General features: G+C 48.4%; 1 protein-coding gene across 2 annotated transcripts in view; it reads right to left on the bottom strand.

The window, feature by feature from the left end:
* NPTN (neuroplastin) overlaps nucleotides 1-21,083 on the bottom strand; it is a 38,461-nt gene extending 17,378 nt beyond the window's left edge. Inside the window, exons 1-3 of one of the 2 annotated variants that reach the window (XM_077318386.1) lie at nucleotides 20,806-21,083; nucleotides 5,206-5,553; nucleotides 259-433 (exon numbers count right to left, since the gene is read on the bottom strand). In XM_077318386.1, the coding sequence (XP_077174501.1) occupies nucleotides 259-433; nucleotides 5,206-5,553; nucleotides 20,806-20,887 (605 nt within the window). In that variant the 5' untranslated portion in view covers nucleotides 20,888-21,083. The remainder of the gene's footprint in view (nucleotides 1-258; nucleotides 434-5,205; nucleotides 5,554-20,805) is intronic. The other variant, XM_077318387.1, reaches the window with a different exon arrangement.
* Nucleotides 21,084-25,576: the final 4,493 nt, after the last annotated feature.

Below are 25,576 nucleotides of genomic sequence, written 5' to 3'. Positions count from 1 at the left end.
TCTTTAGGGCTTCTGTCAAAACGGAATCCAGGTAATCTCCGTTTTCAGTTCTTTCATCAAGTCCTTATATCTATTACTAGTATAATACTGGCCACAGGCTCACATAGGCATGGGGAGACCAGTCTGTATTGACGCGTTCCCCATACCTTTAAAAACAGATCTCACGAACACCTAAGGCAGAACTCATGGGCCAAGACTGTCTTTTCCCACCTTTTTTCACCTGCGGCTACATTGGGCGTCGCTCCACCAGAGGCGTACCTGTGCTCTGTCGAAGTTTCGCCGTTCTTCCGGGAGCCCGAAATCTCCTCGCCGTTTTTCACCCAATAGCTGTAACTGAGAGAGCTGGGCAGCGAGGTGAGGTTGCACTGCAGGACGATGGCGGAAGGGCTCTGAGAAGGAATGAGGACATCCTCGGTGGCGTTGATCCCGGGCTCTGGAAGAGAAGGGCACATTAAGAGGAAGACGGTCCGTCAGACTTCGCCCGTCGAAAACTGGACTACCACATCACAAGCTACACGTCAGAGGAAGCCGGGGAAAGGAAGGAGAACTAACACACAAAAGCTTCGCTAGCTTAGGAGAGACATCGATAAAAAGTCATGCGGTAAAGAGCGGGCCGGGACAGAAACGGGACGCGGGCCAGTCCCCCTGTAAGAAAGAAGAGGGGAGGAAAAAAAGAATTATTAGAGTCAATGAACTTTTACGTGTGACTACATTCAACAACAGAAGAGGCAGAGTTAGTGATTCTGTACCCCAAATTGATTTCTTTCTTGCCATTACACTCTACCAAGGTTTTTTTGGGGGGGGTTGCTGTCTCCTGCGGACGTTTGTCCAAGCTTAACCAACCCAGCCCTCGTTCAGACAATCAGCTAGCCAAGTCCAAGAAAAACTTCTCTCACGGATCCAAGGCAGCAGAGGCCTATAAAATAGGTGCGTCATGCGGAAAATGCTACCTTCTCCGCTAAAATGCGATATAATTTTTTTCCTAGTGGCATTCCCCATCTAGCTTTGCAGCTAGCTTTGCCTCCCAAAGTCAGCAAATAGCTACGGTGTCAAATAGTTCTGGCTCTTGAGGAGGCCCCCATGGCTGATGTCCTCTTCCCCAGTCTCTGCCTGACTTGGCAGCCATGGGTGCTCCACAAACGTGTTTTATACCCTACTGAACGCACCACAGTTCATCTCCGCACCCCTGTCCTGCAAAGGAAACATGCATGCGTAAGGCCCACAGGATTAAGCTTTAAAACATACAGAGAGCTGCCAACATTGCAAGGACGAAGATCTGCCATCAACTGTTTCTTTTCATGATACGCCACACACAGCCATGATGTTGTGTGAAGGGTGATGAAGAACATTAACAGGTAGTGTGAGAAGTTTGGGGGTTTGTTTTTTTTGCAAACTGGGATGTCACTGGCAGTCTTCAAGCAAAGGTTGGATACTTTTCTTGGATGCTTTAGGATGCTTTGGGCTGATCCTGAGTGGAGCAGAGGGTTGGACTAGATGGCCTGTGTGGCCCCTTCCAACTCTAGGATTCTGTGATATGTCACCCAGACTATTGTCTTCTGGCCAAGAGTATTTTTACTCAGCGTGGAGTGAGTTTCCCACTCAACCCTGAAGTGTAAATTGGCACGCAATCTTTGGAGGACAGAAAACGAAGGCAAGACACGCCTCGTCTTCTTAACAGTAAACTGGGCAGTCTGATTTTTTTGGAGAACTCAATTAGGAAGGGGTTCTTCCAGGCCCTTCTCTACCTTGACCTTCTCTATAAGCCAGTTCAAGGTGCTAGTTGTGACCCCTAAAGCCCTACATGGCTTGGAAGCAGGATCCTGCACGGAGCAGGGGGTTGGACTAGATGGCCTGTATGCCCCCTTCAAACTCTGTGATTCTATCTGGAGACAGCCTTCTCCTCTATGTTCCTGCCCGGGAATTCAGATGACGGGCCCTCTTGACTGTCCGGTCAAAGAAGCTTGCTCTGTGGGTGCAGGACAGAAGGCGTTCTCCATGCCAGCCCCCCAATCATGGAACCACCTCCTCTGGGAGGTGTGCCCGGCCCCTCACTTTAGCGGGCAGCTGAAGACCGTTTCATTCAGGACCCCGCTCGATTAAGCGTTCCTAAACTGAGTCACTAAATTTCGGCTTTAGGACTTTTTAAACGCAATCTATTTTATGTATGTTTTTAATTAATTAATTAATTTTGTCAGCCGCCTTGGGCTTTGCGAGACAGCTAATAAATATTTTTAAGGGCCATGGGGGCACCCTCTGAAACAAGCCTTGGCCGAAGGAGACAAGTTCTTAAGCGCTTTGAGGAAGAATTCCCACATTGTATTTTAAGCAGTGGCACGATGCCACCTAATCTAATCCAGGCTAGGAAGCCAGATTCTACTTCATTATTAACCTAATGATTAAATCCAGGCGAGGAAACCAGATTCTACTTCCTAATAATTAACCTCTGAATGAATCGGGAGCAAACACTTCTTTATGTAGCAGTCTGTCCAGCTAGGTCCCCTCCTCCCCTGGTCCCGGTCCCGATGAGCTGATACCTTTGGGTCAAGGGCTTGCAAAGTCACCTTCCCCGAAAGCTGCAGCAGATCAACCCTCTTAATACTGTTCAGAGGCAGTAATGAGGAAAAGAAAAAGTTAAAGCGAGAATGGATACTAAGTAAAAAGGCACTTGGTCAACCCCCTAGAGGCATGACAAAGCACGGTTTCAAACCCCGCCCCCTGAGGACAGAACCGTGTTATTCTAATGGGAGAAACTGCGTGCAAGAATTATTTCCTCGGCTGGAGAAGCATGAGATGTGCAGAGTGGGGAATTCACAGAACCTTCAGGAGGCACTAGTCAGAGACCAGTCACTATAATGAAGATCAACTGTGTGTTCGTTGCAGTCGCATTTTCTGGGTTTTGAAGGCTCTAATCACGACAAAAAGTCACAGATGGCTTGTTAACTTCAGGGCCAGAATGGAGGCAGAGCAGCTAGTCATGGAAACCAAGAACACGACCATCGAACTGTGGTTTGGAAGTCTGCGTCCTCGGGTTTATGCCGTTTGGGAACGCAGTCGATTCTGTGTTCTTCCTACCTGCCGATTCTCTGACGTCCGCCATGAGATTTTCTCAGAGACATGCTGATGCAACATCACTCACCTCGTTCCCATATAAAAGCACGCCATAAAGTCCTTGCACCCGCCCACATGTGGTGTCACTCTCAGGCGAACCTGTAACTCTTATAGGTCTGATCTGATTTTGTGGGTTTTTTTTTTTTAACGTTACAATGGGACATCTGATGTCCATACTTTCCCAGGTCAACTGACATCATAGTGTTTGCAAACCAGTTGCGTTAAAGGCAGTACATTTTTTTTTAAAAGGAAAAGATCAGGAAAAAGAAACCAGACGTTAGAAAGAGGTTCTCCATTATCTACAGGCACTAATAGTCAGCAGATTATACACCAACTTGGCTTTGCTCTCTCGTAAATCTGTAGTAAAAAGCCTGAATGTTTCTGGAAAGCATGTAAAGGGGGCGATCTACTAAGCGCTGGTGGGCTGCGGGAGTCGTTTTTCTCCTTGAGCTCGAAGGACAGTCTTATCCCCCAACTAAGTTCTGGTGAAGATACTCGTGCTTGCAACCGTGTCTCTGGTGCATACAAACCCACACAGTGTTGCAAATCCTAGTTCAGGACTGGACTTACAGGTTGGGCGGGGCAAGTCTTGGCCCATGTACCTCAACTCTAGGCTACCGTGTACAACAGGGGATTCCCAACCAGAGGCGAAGCAAAAACTCTCCAGGCCTTAGGCAGCCTTTCCCAGAAGTTTGAATGGCTGCCGACAACACCAGAGATCTCTGGAAGCCAATTCCCCTCTTGTTCTATAGAAGTGGTTCTCCACCTTCCTAATGCCGCGACCCTTTAATACAATTCCTCATGTTGTGGTGACGCCCAACCGTAAAATTAGGCGAGGGTTCTTTCACAGAAATTAAACCCAAACTGACCAATGGTGTGAAGATCCATTGTGCATGATTGAATATAAATTGGGTTTTCCCCCCAGGGTTTCTCAGTTAATTTCTGACTCTTGTCCCACCATGCTGATCTCGCTCTTTTCCACTGCTCCAGACAGACGAATGCTCTCTCGATCTACACTGCAAGGCTGTTGTGTGGATGGCTACCTCCCTGGACAAGCTGCTTGCCCTGCTGCGGCCCCTATGAAAGGGTTGTTCAACCCCCAAAGGGGTCCCGACCCCCAGGTTGAGAACTACTGATCTATAGGCCTCTTTATCTACAACGGAAACAGGAAATGATCGATCGATGGCCAGCTCCCACCTCTTACTTCTCTGAAGGGGCGTGTGACCACTTCCGGGGGGGTCCTTGAAGCCTAAAAAGTACTTCCAGGTTTCCTCCGTGGTCAAAAGGTTGAAAAAGGCTGACCTAAGAAGGTTGAAAAAGGCTGATCTATGAAGATACACCTACTGACTTGGGGAGGGACCGACGAGAAAGCGACCAATGAAGGAGAGTCAAGCGGCAGCTCTCTAAATCCAGCTGAAAGCTATGCAGGGCAAGAATCAGCTTTGTATATTTATGCTACTCAGAAAGGCAAATCTATGACCGTAGGAAGGGGAGGGGGGAAATCTAGTCTAAAAAAACAAACAAAACCAAAACAAATCGCATGCAACCAAACCCAAAGAGGGAAGGATTCGCACAGATGTTTTCTCAACTCAAAACCGTGTGGAGGAGAGGAAGGCATTCCAATGAGAACCCAAAAAACCAAAGGAGAAACGATCATCGAAAAGGTTAGATCAGGGAAATAAAAGCAAGAGAAAGGCACTCATGGAAGAGCCAGCGTTGGGAGAGCAGGAAGCCTCTAGTGACGGGAAGTAAAAAAGAGGGAGGGAATTGAAAAGTTCAAGACTGGGCGTGTCTTTTCACGGAGGAACTAAAGGAGCGTCCCCAGAGATTCTCCCCAGTGCTTTGATCCTAGGAAGGAGGAGAGACACAGCAGATATAATAATCAAAATAATAATTTTAAAAAAAGGTAGCAAGCACAGCTAAGCACCACAACCAGAGGAAAAAGTCTAGGGTCCGAAATTAAAATAAATAAAGAAACGGAAGACAACGGGTGGGTTATACCAAAGGGAGGGGGGTCACAAGGAGGAGGGGTGGGGTTAGGGTCACCGGACTGCCTCTAGAGACTACAGTACTACCACTGTAGGGTTCTGAACTCACTCTGAAGCACGCTTATGGTGGCCTGGGCACGAATCCACGTTATGGCAGGGTTCTGCCTCAAGTCATTCCTTCTAGGATCGTTGCTGGCCCTGCACTCGTATGTCCCAGAGTCTTCCAAGGTAAGGCGGACAATTCTCAGGACGCTCACGCCGTTCACCCCGTAGGCAGTGTTAATGGTGACCCGGCGCTTCCGAGCGCCGGGCCAGAGCTGTTTGAAAGATTCGGCCCGGTTGACTTCCGCGTACCACCACTGGATCTCTGGCGTGGGGCTCCCAACCACGTCACAGTACAGCTCAAAGGCGTCCCCCGTGAGTTTAGTTTCTGACATGGGCGACTTGACAAACCCGGCTAGAGGGAAGGGGCAGCAGAAACGCAGTGACAGACCGGCAGAAAAGTACAGTTCTCAGAGAGAAGAAAGCAAATTAACAGCTATTGGCACGACTTTTCGGAAAAGGAAACCAAGGTGAAGGGGGGGGGGGTCGAGCGGAGAACAGGCTCGAATTAGACCATTGGGTTTATCGGTTTCCTGGAATCCCAGGCAATAAACCATCTCCAGAAGATACACATGTTCAGCCTCGAAATTGCTCCAAAATAGAATACCCAGGGCATATAAGATTTGGGACCAAATTAGAGTTGAACCGTCATTCCTTTGGTTACACGCAAGACATTTCCCCATCATTTCATGGCTAACACCAACCCGGGAAAAACCTTTAACGAGCAGTGATCTCATTTTGAATATGCTTTGACATCTTTATTCCAAGCTTGCTCTGTGGTAGGAGATTTGGAGACATATAATAATGACTTATATTTCGTTTAGCGATCAACAGCATGGGCGTCTTGGAATTCCTTCTAGCGCAAGGACGATCACCTCGCATTTAACGTTACCGGATGGTTCAGAGGCTGCCTAAAAACTGGACAAATTGTCATATTACCCTCACTTTACATACAAGCACAGAGAGTGGGCGCATAATGCAAAACACGCTAGCTAGCTTCAACCACTCTCATTTGCCCTCAACACTTCAGCTTCCTTCAACAATGAGAACAGAATGGATTTCAAGAGAGCAAGCTGCAACAAGCCTCAGCTGCACACAGGGAAGTCTTAAGCCACGTCGCAATCCCTCTCGCGGAAAAGGCGTGGAGAACGTAGCTTTGACATTTTAATTAGATAAAACAAGAATGAATGACGCCCAGCGTACTACGTCCCCTCTGGTTCCAGGAGGGGCACTTCATTTTGCTTCAGAATTCAACAGGGACACACTAAATGGAATACAATTTGGTTTCAACGCCCGAGAGTAGATTTGATGTACCCCCACTGGTCAGAAACGGCATACAGTTTCAGAAAGCTTTTGTACCAGCAACTGTGGAATATAAACCTGAAGGAAGCCCTTCTGCCTACACAAGACCCATTTCTACCCTACAAAAGGTGGCTTCCTATTGTTTTTCCCAAAAAGGAGACTTGTGTTTTCATGAGCAACCAAGGCTAGGTCCAAAAATAAACACCCGCTTTAATTAAAGCTGCAGTCCTAGACGTGTGCTTAATTGGGATGCAAATCCCACCAGGTTTAGCTTTACTTACTTCCGAGCCGATATGTTTTGCTAGCATGGACTCTGCAGTTGTTTCTGTTTGGGAGGGCGAAGCACAGCGGTAGCGGAACGCGCCCTTTTAGGCTACACCCCCTGCTGGTCAAATTAACTTATATAAGAGGCATGCAAACGGATAACTGTCTTCTACTACACTGGCCACGACTCCTTATGCTCTGGAATAACAGATTCCAGGAGGCTGTAAGACCATCTGCTTCCCTGAATGCAGAACGTGCGGGATTTTCTCCGGATGAGGAAGGAGCCCTGCAGTTCAAGCCTGCCAACTGCCCAAACGTAATTGCATTCGCAGATATCCCAGTGCGCTCGAAAAAGAAAATCTATCTGCATACACCCAGGAGCTACCGTACTCTAGCTTCTATCATGCTGAAATAAGATTTTTCAATGAGGAGGAGGAGTTGGTTCTTAGATGCCGCTTTTCTCTACCCAAAGGAGTCTCAAAAGCGGCTTCCCTTTCCTCTCCTCACAACGGACACCCTGTGAGGTGGGTGAGGCTGAGAGAGCCCTGATATTCCTGCTCGGTCAGAAGAGCTTTATCAATTCTGTGAGTGGCCCAAGGTCACCCAGCTGGCTGCATGTGGGGGAGTGCAGAATCGAACCCGGCTTGCCAGATTAGAAATCCTCACTCCTAACCACGACACCAAACTAGCTCTCAGTGCGGGAAACACCCACACTGGAGTTTTTGCTGGTGTGGAACGCTGCGGCCACCAGTCAAGGGCGCAAATGTTCCTAACATTCATTAGGACACGATGCAGCTCCATGCACATTTTCCACCTTGGCTGGTTGTGAGCCAACGTGCTCCAGTCGTCGTAAATTAATAACGGGCTACGGAAATACAATACGGGCCTGTCGTGCTACGCTGCCCTGTTGAGCCACTGTCAACCTGTTCTCTACAAGCGGCTGAGATATGCAGGGCCTTGATTAATAATGCAAATAGATCTTTCCCCTCCACAGACCCCCCCCCCGCTTTGTTTCACTTGTTATTGAGAAGGTTCTCAAGTGCCAGAACTGGTAGCTCCGTTCACCAGGGAATCAATCCATCAAATCGGGGTGGATAGTGGGAGCATGAACGTTAAAGTAACTGCAAGGTAACTCTAAAATATGTACATTCTTATTTAGATGAAGATCTGCTTTTCACTACCGGATGGGGTCCCAAAGTGGCTTTCAACCACCTTTCCCTTCCTCTCCCCACAACGGACACCCTGAGAGAGCTCGAAGAGAAGTGCTCTGCAAAAGCAGCTCTAGGAGAACTAGGACTGGCCAAAAGTCACCCAGCTGGCTGCATGTGGAGGAGTGGGGAATCAAACCCAGCTCTCCAAATAAAAGCTGCCACTCTCAACCACACCACAACATTAGGGGGGGGGGGCTTAAAGAAACTTTATCTGTATCAACTGATCGCATCTAGAACTATTGGTTATCGTTGACTTAGGGGACAGAATGCAGGTTGGCCTCCTAAATGCTCCCTTTAGGCCAACACGTGGGTTAAAAACAGCCAACAGTCCAACCTAATATCGATACAATGGAGGCATTGGGGTTTGTGTTCTTTTGTCCCTTAAACTGTTGAAATACAGACAACACCATGAGCGCCTGCTACATAGATTCTTGAGCCCATGTATGGTTCTTCCACCTCCCTCTCAAAGAAAAGCTGCCAAAATTCAAAGAGGTAGAGAACATGTTAACCCAACTACTCAAAGTGGATTTTGGCCATCAGAGATTTGATCCCGAGCATCTCCAGTTAAGGCAGTGGGTGATGGGAAAGACCTTGATCGGAGACCCTGGCTCAGTGGAAGAGCATCTGCCTGGCATTTAGAAGGTCCCAAGTTCAATCCCCGGCATCTCCAGTTGAAAGGACCAGGCAGGAGGGGATGGGAAAGGCCTCTTCCTGAGACCCTGGAGACCTGCGGCCAGTCTGAGGAGACAAAATTGATCTTAATGGACTAGTGGTCTAACATAGTACAAGGCAACTTCTTTTGACATCATCAGCTGAAGAATAGCTACTACAGTGAATGGGTTCGGCAGAATATTCAGGTTCACATTCTTGATCACACAGTCTATATGGCACTAGAATCACGCTTATTTGCCATTTAAATGGGATATGCACCAAACACTGGGGTGGCATACTGTGAGAAACGCTCAAAAGTGACAGACGTGACAAGGAAGGGACCTTAGAGGCCACCTAGTCCGACCCATTGCTGAATGTGGGATCCGCCTAAAGCATCCCTGACAAATTCTCATCCAGATGCTGCTTGGCTGGCAGTGAAGGGGAGCCCACCATCATGTCCCACGATTGACCCCAAAACAGGACCTTTGGGTTCACAACACCATCCCTGTCCCTATAAAGAACAGGAGAGAAGCCATGCTGGGTCAGGCCAGTGGCCCATCCAGTCCAACGCCATGTCACACAGTCACCCAGGTGCCATCAGGGGGTCCACAAGTGGGGCAAAAACTCCAGAAGCCCTCCCTTTCTTGCCCCCCCAAGCATCAAAAAGATAGAGCATCTCTGCCCAAGAAAGAGTGTTCTATTCATACCTTCTGGCTCACAGCCACTGATGGACCCCCGGTGCTATATCCAATTCCCTCTTGAATTCCATATGTTCACTACTCTTTGGGTGAGGAAACCCTTTTATCTGTCCTAAACCTACCAGTCACTTATCTGAGTCCCCACATGTTCTGAAATTGCAAGAAAGAAAAGTACTCTCTTGACCTTCTCTATCCTGCACATAATTTTGTAAACCCCTTATATTGTGTCACTCCTCACCTTATGTCCTTGAATGTGACCTCATAAAAATTCCAAATACTTTTTTGACCAGGAGGGCCATACCATTCCATGAGAACTAGGAAATCAGTAAGAGGGAACTGCAGCAGTCAGCATGGCACAGAATCCCAAGGGTCAAACCGTGCTTAAACTTAAACCCCCACTCTGCCGTACACGTTTGAGGGTGACTTTTGAGTCACTAAACCTCTCAGACCAGCCTACCAGACAATGTGTGGTGAGGATAAAATCCGGCACCCAATGGACAGCACCCTGAGTCCCTTGGAGAAAGAGGACAGTCTAATCCAGGGGTAGTCAAACTGCGGCCCTCCAGATGTCCATGGACTACAATTCCCAGGAGCCCCTGCCAGCGAATGCTGGCAGGGACTCCTGGGAATTGTAGTCCATGGACATCTGGAAGGCCACAGTTTGACTACCCCTGGTCTAATCCCTCCACTCGCAGTGGATACTGGAATCCAGGGCCCTGCTGAACTGGATGGCCTCGGTCACACAAGTTGGCCAAAAACGCTTCCAGGAAGCTTGCAGCTTTTGGGTACACAAGAGCCCATTGTCTGTACCTAATTTTGGTGGGAGGACCTTACAGCCCTTACCCTTGCTCTTGTGATGATGGCCAGCAGGTTTCCTTCTGCCAGGAACTGATCAAAGGTACATTCATAGAGAGACAAGGAATGGGAGCATTCCCATAAAAGTCAGCTTTAAAAGACCCACGTTTATGGTTGTGTAAGTATTTCCAGCACCTCGAGGGACAGGATCTCTGGAAGCAAGCGGGAAGAGACTTTCTCCACCAGGATGGCTAGTACAGTTCTGTCGGGCTGCTTCAGACCAACACGGCCACCACCTGAATGCATCTGAAGAAGCGTGCATGCACATGAAAACAGATGTATTCTGCAGGACATTTGGGATTCGGATGGTTGTAATTTATGTAATTTTGATGGTTTTATGTTGTTTGTATGTCTTTTTACTGGATGTAAACCACCACAAGGCAGCATGCTGGGAGTGGCGGTATATAAATGTAATAAATAAAAATAAAATAAATAAATAAAATTCCCTCCGGTCACTTTAACCGTTTCTAAGTTCTTCTCATTCATAGCTGTTAGGGAAAGAGTTCGGTCTAGTATGGCTGAGGGATTGTCACTGCAAGCTTGTTGATAATTCTTCTATTTTATTTCACTCATTCCACTTTGCAACGGGAATTCTTAGCTCTATTTTCATCACGGATGGTGGACAGAGTGAGACTGTAGTTACTTCATGCTCAGTGTGATGTGTGTGTCTATGCTGTAGTTTTGTTTGGTTGTTAGGGCGTCAGTTTCAACTATAAGCCTTATACAGATGGCAGTAAGGCAAAACGTTTTCCCTGCAAATTTAGCAAGGGCAGACAAGTAAAAAACAAAACAAAAAATGGTTTGGCAATTGTTTTTTTTTCCTCAGCAAGAGTCAACAAACAACAGCTCCTGCTTTAAGAAAACAAGCATGGTGGTTAAAAGGCAGCAGATTCACAGTATACTTAGTGTTCTCTTAGAGCTGTTCTGCCAGAGCTCTCTCAGTCTCTCCCCCCCCCCCACTTCACTGCGTGTCTCGTGGGAGAGGAGAAGAGTTGGTTTGTACATCACACTTTCCACTACACGAAGGCGTCTCTCCAAGCCGCTTCCAATCGCTTTCCCTTCCTTTCCTCACAACAGACACCCTGTGAGGCAGATGGGGCTGAGAGAGCTCCGACAGAACTGCTCTGCAAGAAAAGCCCCGACAGAACTGTGACGAGCCCAATGTCACCGAGCTGCCTGCCTGTGGAGGAACTTCTGCCTAGCAAGGTTCTGAATGGATGTTGGAGTTTCGATCCGTTTTTTAAAAAAATCCTGCTTTTGCGGCAGCTCAAAAATCTTCACTGCGGGACTGTGGCAATCGTTAAGTTGTGGCAATCGTTTTGCGGCTGGCTCCGCCCCCTGGTGGCAGCCATTTTGAAGCTTTGCCCACCCTGCCATGTCAGAACGTTGCCCACAGGCTCTAAAAGGTTTGAGCCGATCGACAGGCGATCTCCAGACAGAGGGACGGACGGCCTTTCGCCGCAGGAATTAAACACGACACATCTACGGGGGCTTCCAAGGGCAACACGGGCTCTTTCGTGGAAGGAGAGAGCTGATCAAACTGCAAGCTGCACTACCCTGTCCCAGGACTGGGCAGTTCCCTGGACGGAAACCTAAGCCTCGCAGGGAGGAAACTCCATTATCTAAGCAGAAAGAAACGCTCACGAGAAGGACGGCACCGTCAAGCCCAGCGAAGGCTGCGTTGTGGTAGAGTTTCAAGGCCAAAGAAACCAGGCGAGGCTCGCCCTGGCTGGCCACAGAGCGGACACACCCTGGGGAAGACGGATGGGAAAGACACTCCCGGTTCTGAGCTTTACAAGCTGGTGTTCACGGCCACTGGAAAGATCCTATTATTGTTGTTCGCGCTGCACTATAATTGACTCATCTGAACACTATATTAAAGGAGGTTCTGGGAAAACCCAAAGAGCATTGTGGGAAACGCACGACACACAAATAATTTGCGTCATGATCCTCACAGTGGGTGGATCCCCACGTGGCCTCACCCTTGGCAAGTTACTTGGAACACACGGAGGGTCGTCTTGTGACTTTTCTGCCGGGAGACGGGATTACGTCTGTCTCGAGTGACGCAGCAGAATATTGCTTTTTAATCTCTCGGGAAAGGGACATTTTGGCTAATCAGGTTTGCCCATTTTACCAGCAAGCTGTACTAATTCGTGTCTTCAAAATCTGCTTTTTATTTGGTGATCAATTGTGTGTGTGTACATATATGAAGAAGAAGAGTTGGCTCTTATATGCCGCTTATCTCTACCCGAAGGAGTCTCAAAAGCGGCTTACAATCACCTTCCCTTTCCTCTCCCCACAACAGACCCCCTGTGAGGTGGGTGAGGCTGAGAGAGCCCCAAGATTACTGCTCAGTCAGAACAGCTTTATCAGTGCTGTGGTGAACCCAAGGTCACCCAGCTGCCTGCATGTGGAGGACCAAACTGGCTGCATATATTTTTGCTGGCCATTGACCACATTAATCAACTGAATGTTAGGGACACAAAGATCCCTTTTGTTAATCTATATTGCTGGGAAATTCTGGGCCACTATCTTCAAATTACTAGATTTCTTCTTCTTCTTTTTTTTTTTTTGCTCTTCAAAGGCTCAGAATCCTGAAGGTGTCAATTCTACTTCCTCACCCACCGTCTGTCTCCAATCCTCATCCTTCTCCATCCGTTCCCCACTTCAGGGACCGAGTAATTCCCTTCCTTAATTTGTGCTGCTACCTAGAAGGTATTTATAGACCCATTCTATTCCTCTGAGCCTTCCCCCCCCCCTCTTTTTAAACAAATGGTTGTTCTTACCTCTTCACAACATTAGCCAGGCTCAGCTTGGGCTGACATAAATTGTGGCTTCTAACGCCAGCCATGGTTTGAGCTTCCCGATGATCAAGCAAGCCATGCTTTCAGTTTTTCCAAGGAAGGAGGGGGAAACAGATGCTGAGTGGCTGGTTGGATGGAGATAAAGCATATAGCCTGGCCTTGGAAGGGGTCAAATTAACTCTGAAGAAGTTGGTTTTATACCCCGCTTTTCACCGGCTAAAGGAATCTCAAAGCGGCTTCCAATCGCCTTCCCTTCCTCTCCCCACAACAGTCATCCGGTGAGGGAGGTGGGACTGAGAGAGCTTCCGACAGGACTGCTTGGTCAGAACAGCCCTATCAGGGCTGTGACAAGCCCAAGGCTGCCCAGATGGCTGCACGTGGAGGAGGAGTGGGTAACCAAACCCATCTCTCCAGTTTAGAAGCTGCTGCTCTTAACCACTATACCAGGCAGGCTTTCTGAAGGAATCTGTGGTCAAATTACCTCTCAAGGAGAAAGGCTGTGCTCCTGATCCCTGACGTGGAGGTCTGCTACAGCAGGGATAGACAACCTGTGGTCCTCCAGATGTTCATGGCCTACAATTCCCATGAGCCCCTGCCAGCATTTGCCATGAACATCTGGAGGACCACAGGTTGACTACCCCTGTGCTACAGGGCCTAGGAGGGCTTTTGCTAGCTGCAGCCAGTGAGTCATTTGCAACCTGGGCCAAGATGCAAAGACCCATGCTACACTGCCAGCGATTTCTCATTAGATCCACTGTCTGCACCTCTACCCTGATCTGGCTGTCGCGGGGACAGAGCCAAAGGCAGTACACCTCCCCTTCTCACCCCAGCTTGCGAAGAGACAGCAGGGAAGCCAGCTAACGCCTCTGACAGAATTTCTCCCAAAGGCAAGCAAATGGCGCAAGGGCAACATGCTGGTTTTAATCTGCTGGGGAATGTTCCTGGCTGCCAAAGCCTGTACCCACACACTGGCAGTGAGGCAGCGCCGAGAGGAAGGAGGGTGAGAAGGCTGTGGGGAAACAAGGAAGCATCCTGGCTTTACCTGCCCTGCCCAAACATGTAAGTGGCCCTGAGATTGCCCTGCCAGCTAAACTATTTCGCAGGAGTCTGCAAGCTGAAGTGCAAGAACCAGGGCCGCTCAATCTGGGTTGGCCTTCTACTTACAGGGCCAACTTCCTGCGGGGCTGGGAACCCAAAATGCCTGTGACTCAGTGGTAGAGTATCTGCTTGGCATGCAGAAGGGCCCAAGTTCAATCTCAGTTAAAAGGATAAGGGGAACAATCTCTACCTGAAACCCCTGGAGAGCTGCTAGTCCTTGATCGACCGATGGTCCGATTCAGTATGATTTCATCCCTGCTCAAGGGAGAGCAAATGACCCGATGAAGCAGGCTCCAGGCACACGAAAAATTGCGCTAGTATTAAAAGCCAGGACTTGGCAGTCTAAGAAGCCACAAGACCTGTTTATTTCTGCTGTGACAGACTAGCACAGCTCCTCCTCTGGAACCAGCCCAAATATGAGCACTAAATTCTCCAGTTATCTCACCAATCGGAAGGAAACGCACACCAGCGCTGTCTGCCAAACGCAGACCTAAGACTGGGCGTGAAGCTCTTGCTTGAATTGGAACTATGAACTTGTAGCACAGCCTTGGTTGTGCTGTTCAGACCCCATGTCTGTACTCTGCCAACAAACAGGGGAAGAAGAAGAGTTGGTTCTTCTATGCCGCTTTTCTCTCCCCAAAGGAATCTCAAAGTGGCTTACATTCGCCTTCCCTTTCCTCTCCCCACAACAGACACCCTGTGAGGTGGGTGAGGCTGAGAGAGCCCTGAGATTCCTGCTTGGTCAGAACAGATTCCTGCTTTATCAGTGCTGTGGGGAGCCCAAGGTCACCCAGCTGACTGCATGTGGGGGAGTGCAGAATTGAACCTGGCTCGCCAGATTAGAAGTCCACACTCCTAACCACCACACCAAACTGGCAGCTTCTTCCACAAGGTTGTGTGTGCCTCCCTGAGAGCGCTGTACATTAATTTCCCACCCCCAGAAGTCCATTGAAACCGAAATCCATAAATGGAGTCAGCATTATAGCCTCAGGACTACGTGGACCGCACAGATAAATTCAAATTGCATTACTTTGTAAGGCTCCAGATTTTTTTTTAAACAAGTCCTAAACGGATACCCTTTTATTTTATTTTATTGTTAAAACCACTCACCTAGAAAGTCAAGGACGACTCAATGATAACAGAATCAGATGGGAATACAGGAGTTACGAGCACCTGAACAGATTTTACGGTATTATCTTGTAAAGTACCTTGTTTAATCAAATTATAATCACAATGCAGACGCACTCATTTCTGCTCTGCCCTAAATCCTTTTTTATGGTGTTCAGGCAGTACAAATCTGTCGACTGAGCCCAGGGTCACACCATTACAACACTACGGAAGAGTTTGCCTGGATCATGGCCAGCGCTAAGAAGCCCACGCCCTTAAGTAGGGGGGGAAAGGATCGACTGAGAAAGGTCTACAACTGGAAAGATCTACACAGGGAAAACCAGAGGGATTACAGGATTGGATTGGAAGGTCTGGGGTGACAAAGATGCAGATGTTAAAGGCCATGTGATGGCTTTTGGGGGAGACGGCTCAAAGAGGGGGGTTGCAGTTGGTTGTTTAGGTGTGCTCAAGGGATTCTGAGAAGTCAGCTAAGGGAAGGAAGGCACCTGGACTGCATGTTAAGGAGAACTCCCATGTTAACTGTTTGTCAGACATTCTACCGCCCCCCTCTAGAATCATAGACTTGGGGACCTCATGGGTCATCCAGTCCAACCCCCTGCACTATGCAGGACACTCACATCCCAATCGCTCATCTACTTTACCTTCACGCGATCTTTTGATGAATAATCAGCTGGCCCGCCATGCCCTTTGCCTTTGAAACCCCTGATGTATCCGATTCGCAGATTTCAGAAGTGAAACCTAGAAAAATTCAAATGATGCCCGATGCGTTTAACTACCTGGGTTTCCAGCAAAATGGTTCACTAGTGTCCAATTAAGATTTTGAAACCTAAACTTACAGGGACACTTTATTGGGAGTAAGGTTCTACAGTTTCTTATTGGCGTGTTCCGAATTCATTAGCCGTGAGTGGATAAAGGGGGGTGGGCCCATTTCCTGCAAAATGAAAATTCCACAGGCACCAGTATACAGCGCGAGAAACCCAGAGGACAAGTGTATCTGCAGATGGCTAGAGGACAGAAAGCTAAGGTGCTCATCTACTAGGGTATGTTTTTATTTTAAAAAGCTTGAATAATTTCAAGCCACTGCCCCATTACTTCTAGAACCCAAAGAAATGCAAAAAAAAAAAGATTTCAAAACTGACAATACAATAGACTTATCTGAGGAAGTGAGCATAGCCGGTCACAAATTTTGTTAAGTCTTTCAGGTGCCACTGGGCTGTTCTTCTTTTCTGCTGCTACACAAAGACTTACATGGCTACCGGTCTTTATCGGGAGAGGTTAATTGTGTGTGTGGGTATAGAGAGATGGTTATCTTATACAAGTGGGTGGGCAGAAGGGCCATCATCTGGGCATGGAATCGGGCCACTGTGGTGGGCAGGTTATTGTGAATTTCCCGCATTCTGCAGGGGGTTGGACTAGATGACCCCAGAGGCCCTCTTCCAATTCTATGATCCCGGAAAGTAGAAGCAAGCTCAGTTCAGCAAAAGTTCAGCTCAGTAGAAGCAAGCTCAGTTCTTCAACTTGACTTACTCTTATGACACTCCTGCAAGCACCAAATTGCTACGACAAAAACCAACCATTGCTCAAGCCTGGCCTGTTTCCCCCAGCAAATCAGATGCCGCTGCTGTATACAAGGGAACTTGTAACTCAAAATAAGCTCACCTCCCTTCACTGAAATATGAGGCAGTGCAGGAGATGAACACCAGAGATGGCATTCAGCTTTAAAGTGCTGCGATCTCCATCGGCAGGCACAATTCCTTCTGACAGAGCAGCAGAATAATCAAAGCGGTACCAACGGCTGGCATTTCGAGTGGTTACATAAAGGAACCAGTTCCCACTGGATATCCTATGCCTCTTTCGAAAGCCGGATCCTTAGCACGGCAATCCTACTGAGCTTGAAACCAGGAAGACACATTTCTGCAATCTAGTTTAGATTTGCCTTCTCGAGGCTGACTCTTCCAGTCATTTCACAACAAAGAGTCCAGGCCTTGAACTCTTACGCCATCGTAAAGGCAGCGTGACGCCTCGGCGAATTAACATGAACTACCCAAACCATGCAAGACACCCTAAAACTGCACATCGCAAGGATTCTTCATGCATGGCTACAGCAAAAGCTCCAAAGACGCTGGGATTGCAGGTCTCTCCTACCACTCTCGGGGAAAGGCTGTTCAGTGGAAGAACCTCTGCTTTGTGTGCAGAAAGTCCCAGGTTCAATCCCCACCATCTCCAGTTAAAAGGATCAGGTGTGAAGGTGATGTGAAAGACCTCTGCCAGATTCCTCGACTGCTGGACCAAGGGTCTTATTCAGTATACAGCAGCTTTGTGCCCGATTACATGTGCTTTGTTACACCTTCCAGAGAGTCAACGTGGTGTGGTGGTTAGAGGTGGACTCGGATCTGGAGAACTGGGTTGGATTACCCACTCCTCCACATGCAGTCAGGAGGGTGCCCCTGGCCAAGTCCCAGTTCTCTCAGAGCTCCCTCAGCCCTGCCTACCTCACAGGGTGTTTGTTGTAGAGAGAGGAAGGGAATGGCGATTGGAAGCTGCTTTGGGACTCCTTCAGGTAGTGAAATTTGGGATTAAACAACAAAACAAAAACGCTCTTATCCTTCCCAGAAGGCAGCTTCACTCTTTGGACTGCATTGGTAGGATACAACCCGTGACTATGTGCAAACTGAATTTCTGTTGCCAAGCTGAAACACCCATTTTTTAAAAAATCGGGGACAGCCCCTAAAATGCAGAGATCACCATAGATTTCCAAACCCCAGGCCACAGAATCATAGAGCTGGAAGGGGCCATGCGGGCTACCTAGTCCTGTCCCCAGCTCAATGCGGGATCATGCCATACTGGCCTTCCCAGCTCTAACAGCCACTAGGCTACGAAAGCGCGCTGAGGCCGTGACACACAGCGATACGTGCCCGGCGGACAAACCTGGCTGCCTCCCTTATAAAGTGCGGCAAGAAACCCATCGGAAGAGCTCCCGTCAGTTGCTAAGGAACTAAGAGTCTGTATTGCATTATAAATCATTTAAAGACACTCAAGCCAGGCACAGTAGGCGGACGGGGATGTTCTATCCTGCCCTGTTCCGAACCACACACCCTCGGAGGCTCCCTAAAAAGGAGAGGGGGGAAAGATCAGGAAACAGCTGCCGTCAAAACCCGACCTTCTTGCAGCTGCACGCCTGCTTTTGTTCCAGACCCATCTAAAGATTCCCCCCCACCACCACTCTCCAGTCCTCCAGGCACTGTACTTTCAAAGCTGCTCTGATGCATTATGAAAGGAAGAGGTAAAAAAAGGCCTCAGGAGGGGGAGAAAATAAAGGCTCCGAGGGAGCTGTGAAGCACTCTCTCATTAACATGCATTGAAAAGACGCCCTGTGAAAAATCTTGCTGGAAGACACAGGCAGTGGCTTGGGCACGGGGACATCACACTCCCTGTCACACGCATGTGTGCACTGTGCTCTGTAGGTTGAAACCGTTTCCTTCAGATGATTTATGGAGGAGCTCATGATGACTACACAGGTTTAGATGATCTGGATGCTCACACCTTCACCACCTTTGGGCCCTCTCCCTGACGCAGGACTTTATAACCTTTTTATCGTGCCATTTTCCATCCTGCTTATAGAATGGTTGCCACAGCCCTGCGGAGTAGGCCAATATTCTTCCTCAGATTCAGAGGGACAGCTCAGGCCAAGAAGGGTCATCTGGCAAGGTTTGCAATTAAGGATCAGATCCCAGGTTTCCCTGGTCAAAATTGTACCAGACAGGTCATTTGTAGGTTATGTTTCTACCCCACGCTTTCTTCCATTCTGCTGCTATCTTAACAGGAAACTACGGACTGCAGCCTAACAGCTTTCCCACTAGTGAATGGAGGACCCGTTTTGAACAGCAAAATGACTAGGCCATACATTTTTTGATCATTTTCAACCTGTCTATGAAGCACAGAGCATGCTTGGCCCAAGGTTGTTCAGCAAGTTTCATCCCCCTGGCAGAAGGGGGATTCAAACATGGGCTCTCTCTGATGCCAAGGTAACACCCTAATCATGACCCCACACTGGCTCTCCCATATCCTCATGCAGCTGAAAGCCGCACAGGTACTGGAAGGGATGAAACCTGAGCAGAAAGCTGATAGGGATGCAACCCCATCATCACCGGCTGTTTTTCTCCTTTGCCTGTTTAATATTTTAGTGATCCACTGCAGCAAGCTGCTCTGGGCGTTCTATTCTAACAGCGTGCCCTGATACAATAAACTCACACAGGGCAGCATAAATAAGTGGGAAGGGCCTCTATCCTAACTCTGTCCAGTCCCAGACCTGTTTTGACCCCACAAGGTTGCTGCAACATCTGATACCGAACCCATGTCATTCTCATTGGGATGCTGCCGGCCCGTCCCAAAGTCCCGTCCCTTATTCCCATCCCCAGGTCATTCCAAGGTCTGCTAAACTCAACCACCCTCCACTTCCCAAAAGGCGCACATAACTCACATGCTCGTCACCTGTCTTTCCTTTCCAATCAAAGGCCACTGTCTGAACTATTCACACCTCTCTCTTTCTTTCCGGTTGGCTCTACAACTCAAATGCCATCTTGCCGACTATACGGAGTCACGCTTGGGTAATCCGCCTGGCGTCCCTGTGCGAAAGGCAGACTATAAGGAACGTACATTAATAAATATCCCAACTGCAGTAGGCTTCCCTCAGACCCTACTATGCTGCCTCCCCCACCTTAGCACTGCCGACCCTCCACGTTTCTACCACTTGCCCCTTTTCTCTTCAGACCCCGCCCCATAAGAAAGGCATCTCTTTCAGACCACTAGCCATATTCACTTGACATTCATATATATATATGCCCAAACATATATATTATATAAACGCATATAAAATCACACAAAGTATATACATGTGGGCATCCGGACACACACTCACACATCTATATATATATATATATGTGTGTGTGTGTGTGTGTGCGCGCATATATATATATTTACACATTATACATAGATATGCATACACAGAAATATATGTGCAAGCTACAATATTTTATAACACATACAAGAAGTTGCCTTACGCTCAAGGTCAATTAAGTCTCCTCAGCCTGGCAGTAGCTCTCCGGGATCTCAGTAGGGGATCTTTCCCATCCCCTCACGCCTGGTCCATTTTGAACGAGAGATGCCGGGGACGGAACCGGGGACCTTGTGCGGGCAATGCAGAGGCTCTTCCGCTGAGCCGTACCACCTCCGGTATGCCTAGATCTACCTTCATCTCCATAGATGCCCAAGCCCACACATGCATGTGCTGTGCATACACACATATGCATGGGTGTGCGCATGCATGCATATGCATGCATAAATCTACATGCGTAGACCAGAGTAGGGGGAAAAAATGCACCTCTACCCAAAATAGACGGATGCTGGCTGCTCCCACCCCCTGCGCCATCCCCAGCAGGGCTGAGCCTCTGCAGTCCCCCCAAACCCCACCCCCGCCTCCTGCCAGCGCCCCCCCCAATCTGCCTCCTCCAATGGGGGGGGCTGCCCCCTCCCCTCTCCTCTCCCTCCCCCACCCACGTGACCCTCCCTTCCCCTCCCCCTCCGCCCCCTCCCTCACCGTTCTGCGCGGCCGCCGGTGCGGGGAAGAGGCTGCCGGCCGTGGCCAGGAGGACGGAGAGGACGGCGGGGAGCGGCCGCATCGTGGTCTGGGCCCGGCTGAGGGGGAGGAGGAGGAGGAGGGAGAGGGGGGAAGAAGCGGAGGCGGCGGAGGGGTCGTCGCGGGCGCCGAGCGGGGAGCGCCGCCGTCCTTCTCTCGCCTTCCCCCCCGACTGAGCTCCTACCGCAGAGCCCCAGTCTCGCGAGAACAGGCGCCGCTTCTCGCGAGCGTTGGGGGAGGAGGGGGGGCAAGACGCAGGGGCGGCGAAGGAGAGGGCGGCGACGGGGCTCCGCCCACTTCGGCGCGAGGGCGGGCGCTGAATGGAGGGGGAAGGGGCGCGAGCTCCGCCCAGGGGCTTCACGCGGCCTTCGCAGGAGAAGAGAGGGGAGGGGGGAGGGAGACGCTTCAGCTCCGCCCACGCCCTGGAGGGGGAGACGAAACTCCGCCCACCTCTCTCGCCACGAAATGCCGGCTGAGGCCGAAGCCACGCCCATTGGTGAAGGAGGGGGGGGGAACAAGAAAGGCCCGTCTCCGCAGGTCTTTGCTCTCGTCGCGGAAGAAACGGCGGCGAAGCCACGCCCACTCGTCGCTTCCGCGCGGTCACGTGACAACGGGCGCAACCGTTTTTCCCGCCCTTTGCGGGCGGAAGTTGAGGCTTTAATGGGAGCCGTGAAGGGAATTTGTGGATTCTCTGTTGTTATGCGTATATTTGCCCACATTTTAAATAGTCGCCTTTTAACGCAAAAAAGGGAAAAAATACTAAGTTTTTGCCACCTTTAGTCAGAAAAGTTACAAGGTTGAAATGTCACAAGTTCAAGTTATGATGTATTCTCTGTCTTGTAAACCGCCTTGCGTTGCAAGGGAGGGCAGTATAAAAATGTAATTAAATAAATAGTAAATAACTGAGACCAGGAAAGTTGACTGACTGAGGCTATGAAGGGCTGCTGGATATCCTTTTTCTTTTAAGGCAGCACGTCCCTCTTTTTTGGGCTTGAAATGAAAATGTCCTTTTGGTGTTGAGAAATGAGGGATGTTGCTCGTTAGTAGCAACTATTGCAGCTTAAATCAAGCTATTTAATATGAGATTATTCATAGCGATCGCTTGTTTGAAGTCGTCCGCTTTTTTTGCTTTTCAAAATATGGGAACCCATTTTACCTGACTCCCAGTCGTCATACTCGACTTCAGGATTCATTTGCAATCTGTTAGTGAAAATCGTTGCAACCCTGAATGAGTCTGCAAGCCAACATTGCAGAAGATTTTTGTTGTTCCAAATGGAAATGGGTGGAATGCCTTTTTTGTGGTTTTTGCACACAATTATCAGGAATGTGAGCACACAGCTCTTGATAGGCACTTCTGCATCTTCTGGTGCATTTATATAGTAGAAGAAACATTGTTTTAATGCCAGATACATGTTGGTACAATTTGCCTATGGAAGACAAAAGAATCCCACTTAGAATTGTAGCAGCAGTTCATTAGCTCTCAGAGACAGGGCCATGGAGATGAATCTGGCAGAAAGGACATAGCACAGAAAAAACATTCAGATGGGTAGGGATTAACCCATAGGGGCGCATGCCGTTCATGTGGCCAGATCCTATGACACAATGGTGCATACATTGTCTCATGGGGGAGCGCACCCTTCTATTTGCTGCCTTACATAGATAATGTGTGAATGTGACAAATATATTTGCAAATACATGCTCCATATGAGTACAAATGTCAGCATGGAGACAATACGGAACCACAGCAATGATATTAGGTCAGTCATATACATAGTCTCTCACACCACCATAAACCACACATGACTGCTTTCGCAGGTCCTGTGTGGGGATAATGGGTACACAGTGCAGAGGGATAGATCTGCATATGTATCTCCAATTTTGATGTATTTCTTTCTTTCACTATGTCTCCCTCCCGCCAGAATCAAGCCCAAACAAATTGAGACCATATAAACTTAGCTTGTTATTCCCATTTGCTCCTCTCATCGGTTAAACTCCATTTATTATTTGGCTGCCCACCCTTTCCCTAAACGTTTGGTCTGGAAATACCTATTTTAATGTATCTGAAGAAGTTGCGTGCACTTGAAAGCTTATATCTTGAACAGAATATTAAGGCGGCTTATGAAGAAGCAAAGGAAAATAATTTTGGCAAAAGAAAAGATACAAAGCTAGCTTCCATTTCACTCAGGGTTTTGTGTGGTTCTCATTGCCACATCTTTGAAACAAGTCTCTCTCCACCCCCAGATAGCGCATCGAGCTGCAGTGGACTCAGCCAGGCAGAAATGCCAATACATTTTGCTAAACGTTTTTAATTACAATGAAATAAGCGCCATTTAGCCAGGAGCATCCTGCCGCATCCAGGGAGGAGGCTGCTGCCAGCCGCCGACGTTTCCAAACAGCAGGCCCATCTGCCATTCGATACAAAAAATGTCTCCGAGTAAATGTTTTGAATCCATATCTGCTAACCTGGCGAATGCGTCTGCCTAACTGGCGTGATTACAAGTCGTTTCTGCTGAATTCAGAGCAGAAAACACAAACGGGGAATGAGTAGGTTTGCAGAGGGACGGCACAAGGAGGAAAGTGAAAAACCCACCTCACAGAACAGGTATGATGAGGATGACCGGGAAGGGTAGGAGAATGCTACAGGCCTCTTTTGGTCCCCGTTGAGAAGAAAAGTGGCGTATAACTATCTTAAAAAATACATTTCTGGTCCAGAGTTGTTCCAGTGGCCTCTAGAACACAAAACAGGAACCAAGATTAGGAATGGAAGGTTGGAAAATAACATTTTGAAGGATGACTAAAAGGTGGGTGGGATTTCTGCTCCTCCCCTGGGTATGGTCAGATACTTTTCTAGCACTGCAAGATGGTTGGGCATATCACTTTGCCAGTGGAATGAGATGTCTGTTTCTCCTCTATTACAACCCTGAGCGAGATAGGACTTTCCCAGAAGCTGGATTTACATAGTATCATTTCCTTTGCCCAAATTATTTTTTTCTGCTTCTTCGTAAGCCACCTTGAGTACCCTTTAGGGAGAGACGTAGTATAGGAATGAATGATAATGGGCAAGATCTTTCGATGAATTCCCCCTTACAAGCCGGAGCCGCTGACTTAGCATGCCGACTTCCGCTTATTCAGCATTGCCATTTTCCAAAAATTCCGGGTGGGCACAGAGTGCGAGTGAATCGGCATCCTGTGGTTTATCTACTAAGCAATTTCCAAGTCTTTGTTGTGTCTCCAGGCGGTCTTTCCTGCCCTCCCCATGCCTCTGCCCAGAAATCAGTCAGCAGCCAATGACTCAGACCTCAGCTGCTAGACATGAAACTCATCTCCCTCTCCTTCGTACAATATTTCAAGCACAATCGAAAAAGGACAGGGTGGCCCCTATAAGTATCTGACATTAATGCGTGGCTTGGCGCCAAAAGAAATTCCACAGCAGCCTGATATTGCTTGCTCATTCATGCACTGTTGAAGGCCTTTCAATGTCCTATGGAGACCACTTCTCCTAAAAACATTGCTGGACCCTGCTGGAGAAATATCCCTCTAGTCCAGCAACCTATTCCCCAAGGCGAACATCTGTATTTCTCTGGGAAGCATGTGAACTTTGTAAGAATGCAACAGCTGTCCCCTATTTTTCACACAGCAGCAACAGGCATGCAAAGGAATACTGCCTTTGAACATGGAGGTTCCATCCCATCGTGATGGCCAATAGCTATCCAATGACTCCGCTGGTGCTGAAGTGGAAAAGCTAAATGTTCACCTCTTCCGTTAGACTTTGATATCACTTTCCACTTGACCCCTTTTAATTGGGGGCTGAACCTGGGACCTTCTGAACACCAGCTGATGCTCTGCCACTGAGCCACAGCCCATTGGAAAGTGGGCTCTCTACCACTATTGCATGAACCAATAAACTTTCCAATTTCCTCAGCCTCTATAGGTGTTAAATTGGGGAAATAATAATCATTGATTTCACAAAGGAGCCTTGGTATCTCACGATGAACAGATTTCTACAAATATGTTCTGACCAGGCTAGCCCAATCTGGCCTAGGTCTTGGAAATTAAGTAGACTCAGTCCTAATTATTATTTGGATGGGTGACCAGCAAGGAGATGCTGCCGGGTCATCATAAATTGGCAGCAATTTGATGTGTATGTATGGGGCGGGGGGGGGGGAGAGGACCATAATCCTGAACCAGGGCCAGGGCATAGCCCCCTTCTACAGGAGCTTCCCCCCCCCAGGATAGAAGTGAAACAGAAGGCAAGGTTTCTAGACATTTGGTACTGTACCTGGAATGATTATTGAAACTTTTGATTTAAATGTTTTTAATGTTTTTAAATTCTGATATAATATAAATGCTGTGAATCGCCAGGTGATCTTTATTTAGTGCATGAAACCTTCTGTCCCAACCATATGTTGGAATATGCAAGAACGGCTGTGTGTGTAACTGAGCAGAATATAAACGGGTGTCCTGCAGGGGGCGCTGGAGGAAATGTGTATTTAGCATAGTCAGATCAGAGACTTCCTGATGATTTTCCAGTCATCTCTTCCAGTGTCCTGATTGGCTGAACAGGAGACCTCCTGCCTTTTGAGCACCCTTCCTCCCTGCTTGCCTCCAGAACAGTAGTTGAACAGAAGAATGATCGTCGCTAGCTACCTAGTTAGGCCTCTCTCTGTTTCAAATAAAACTATTTTGTTTTCAAGTTGTTTTCAAGTAGCCTGGTGCATATTCAAACCCTGCA

The sequence above is a fragment of the Paroedura picta genome, chromosome 18 (assembly GCF_049243985.1).
Source record: "Paroedura picta isolate Pp20150507F chromosome 18, Ppicta_v3.0, whole genome shotgun sequence".
NCBI classification, from domain to species: domain Eukaryota; kingdom Metazoa; phylum Chordata; class Lepidosauria; order Squamata; family Gekkonidae; genus Paroedura; species Paroedura picta.
Note: the sequence above shows the minus strand (reverse complement) of the source record. Positions and strands in the feature narration are given on the sequence as shown.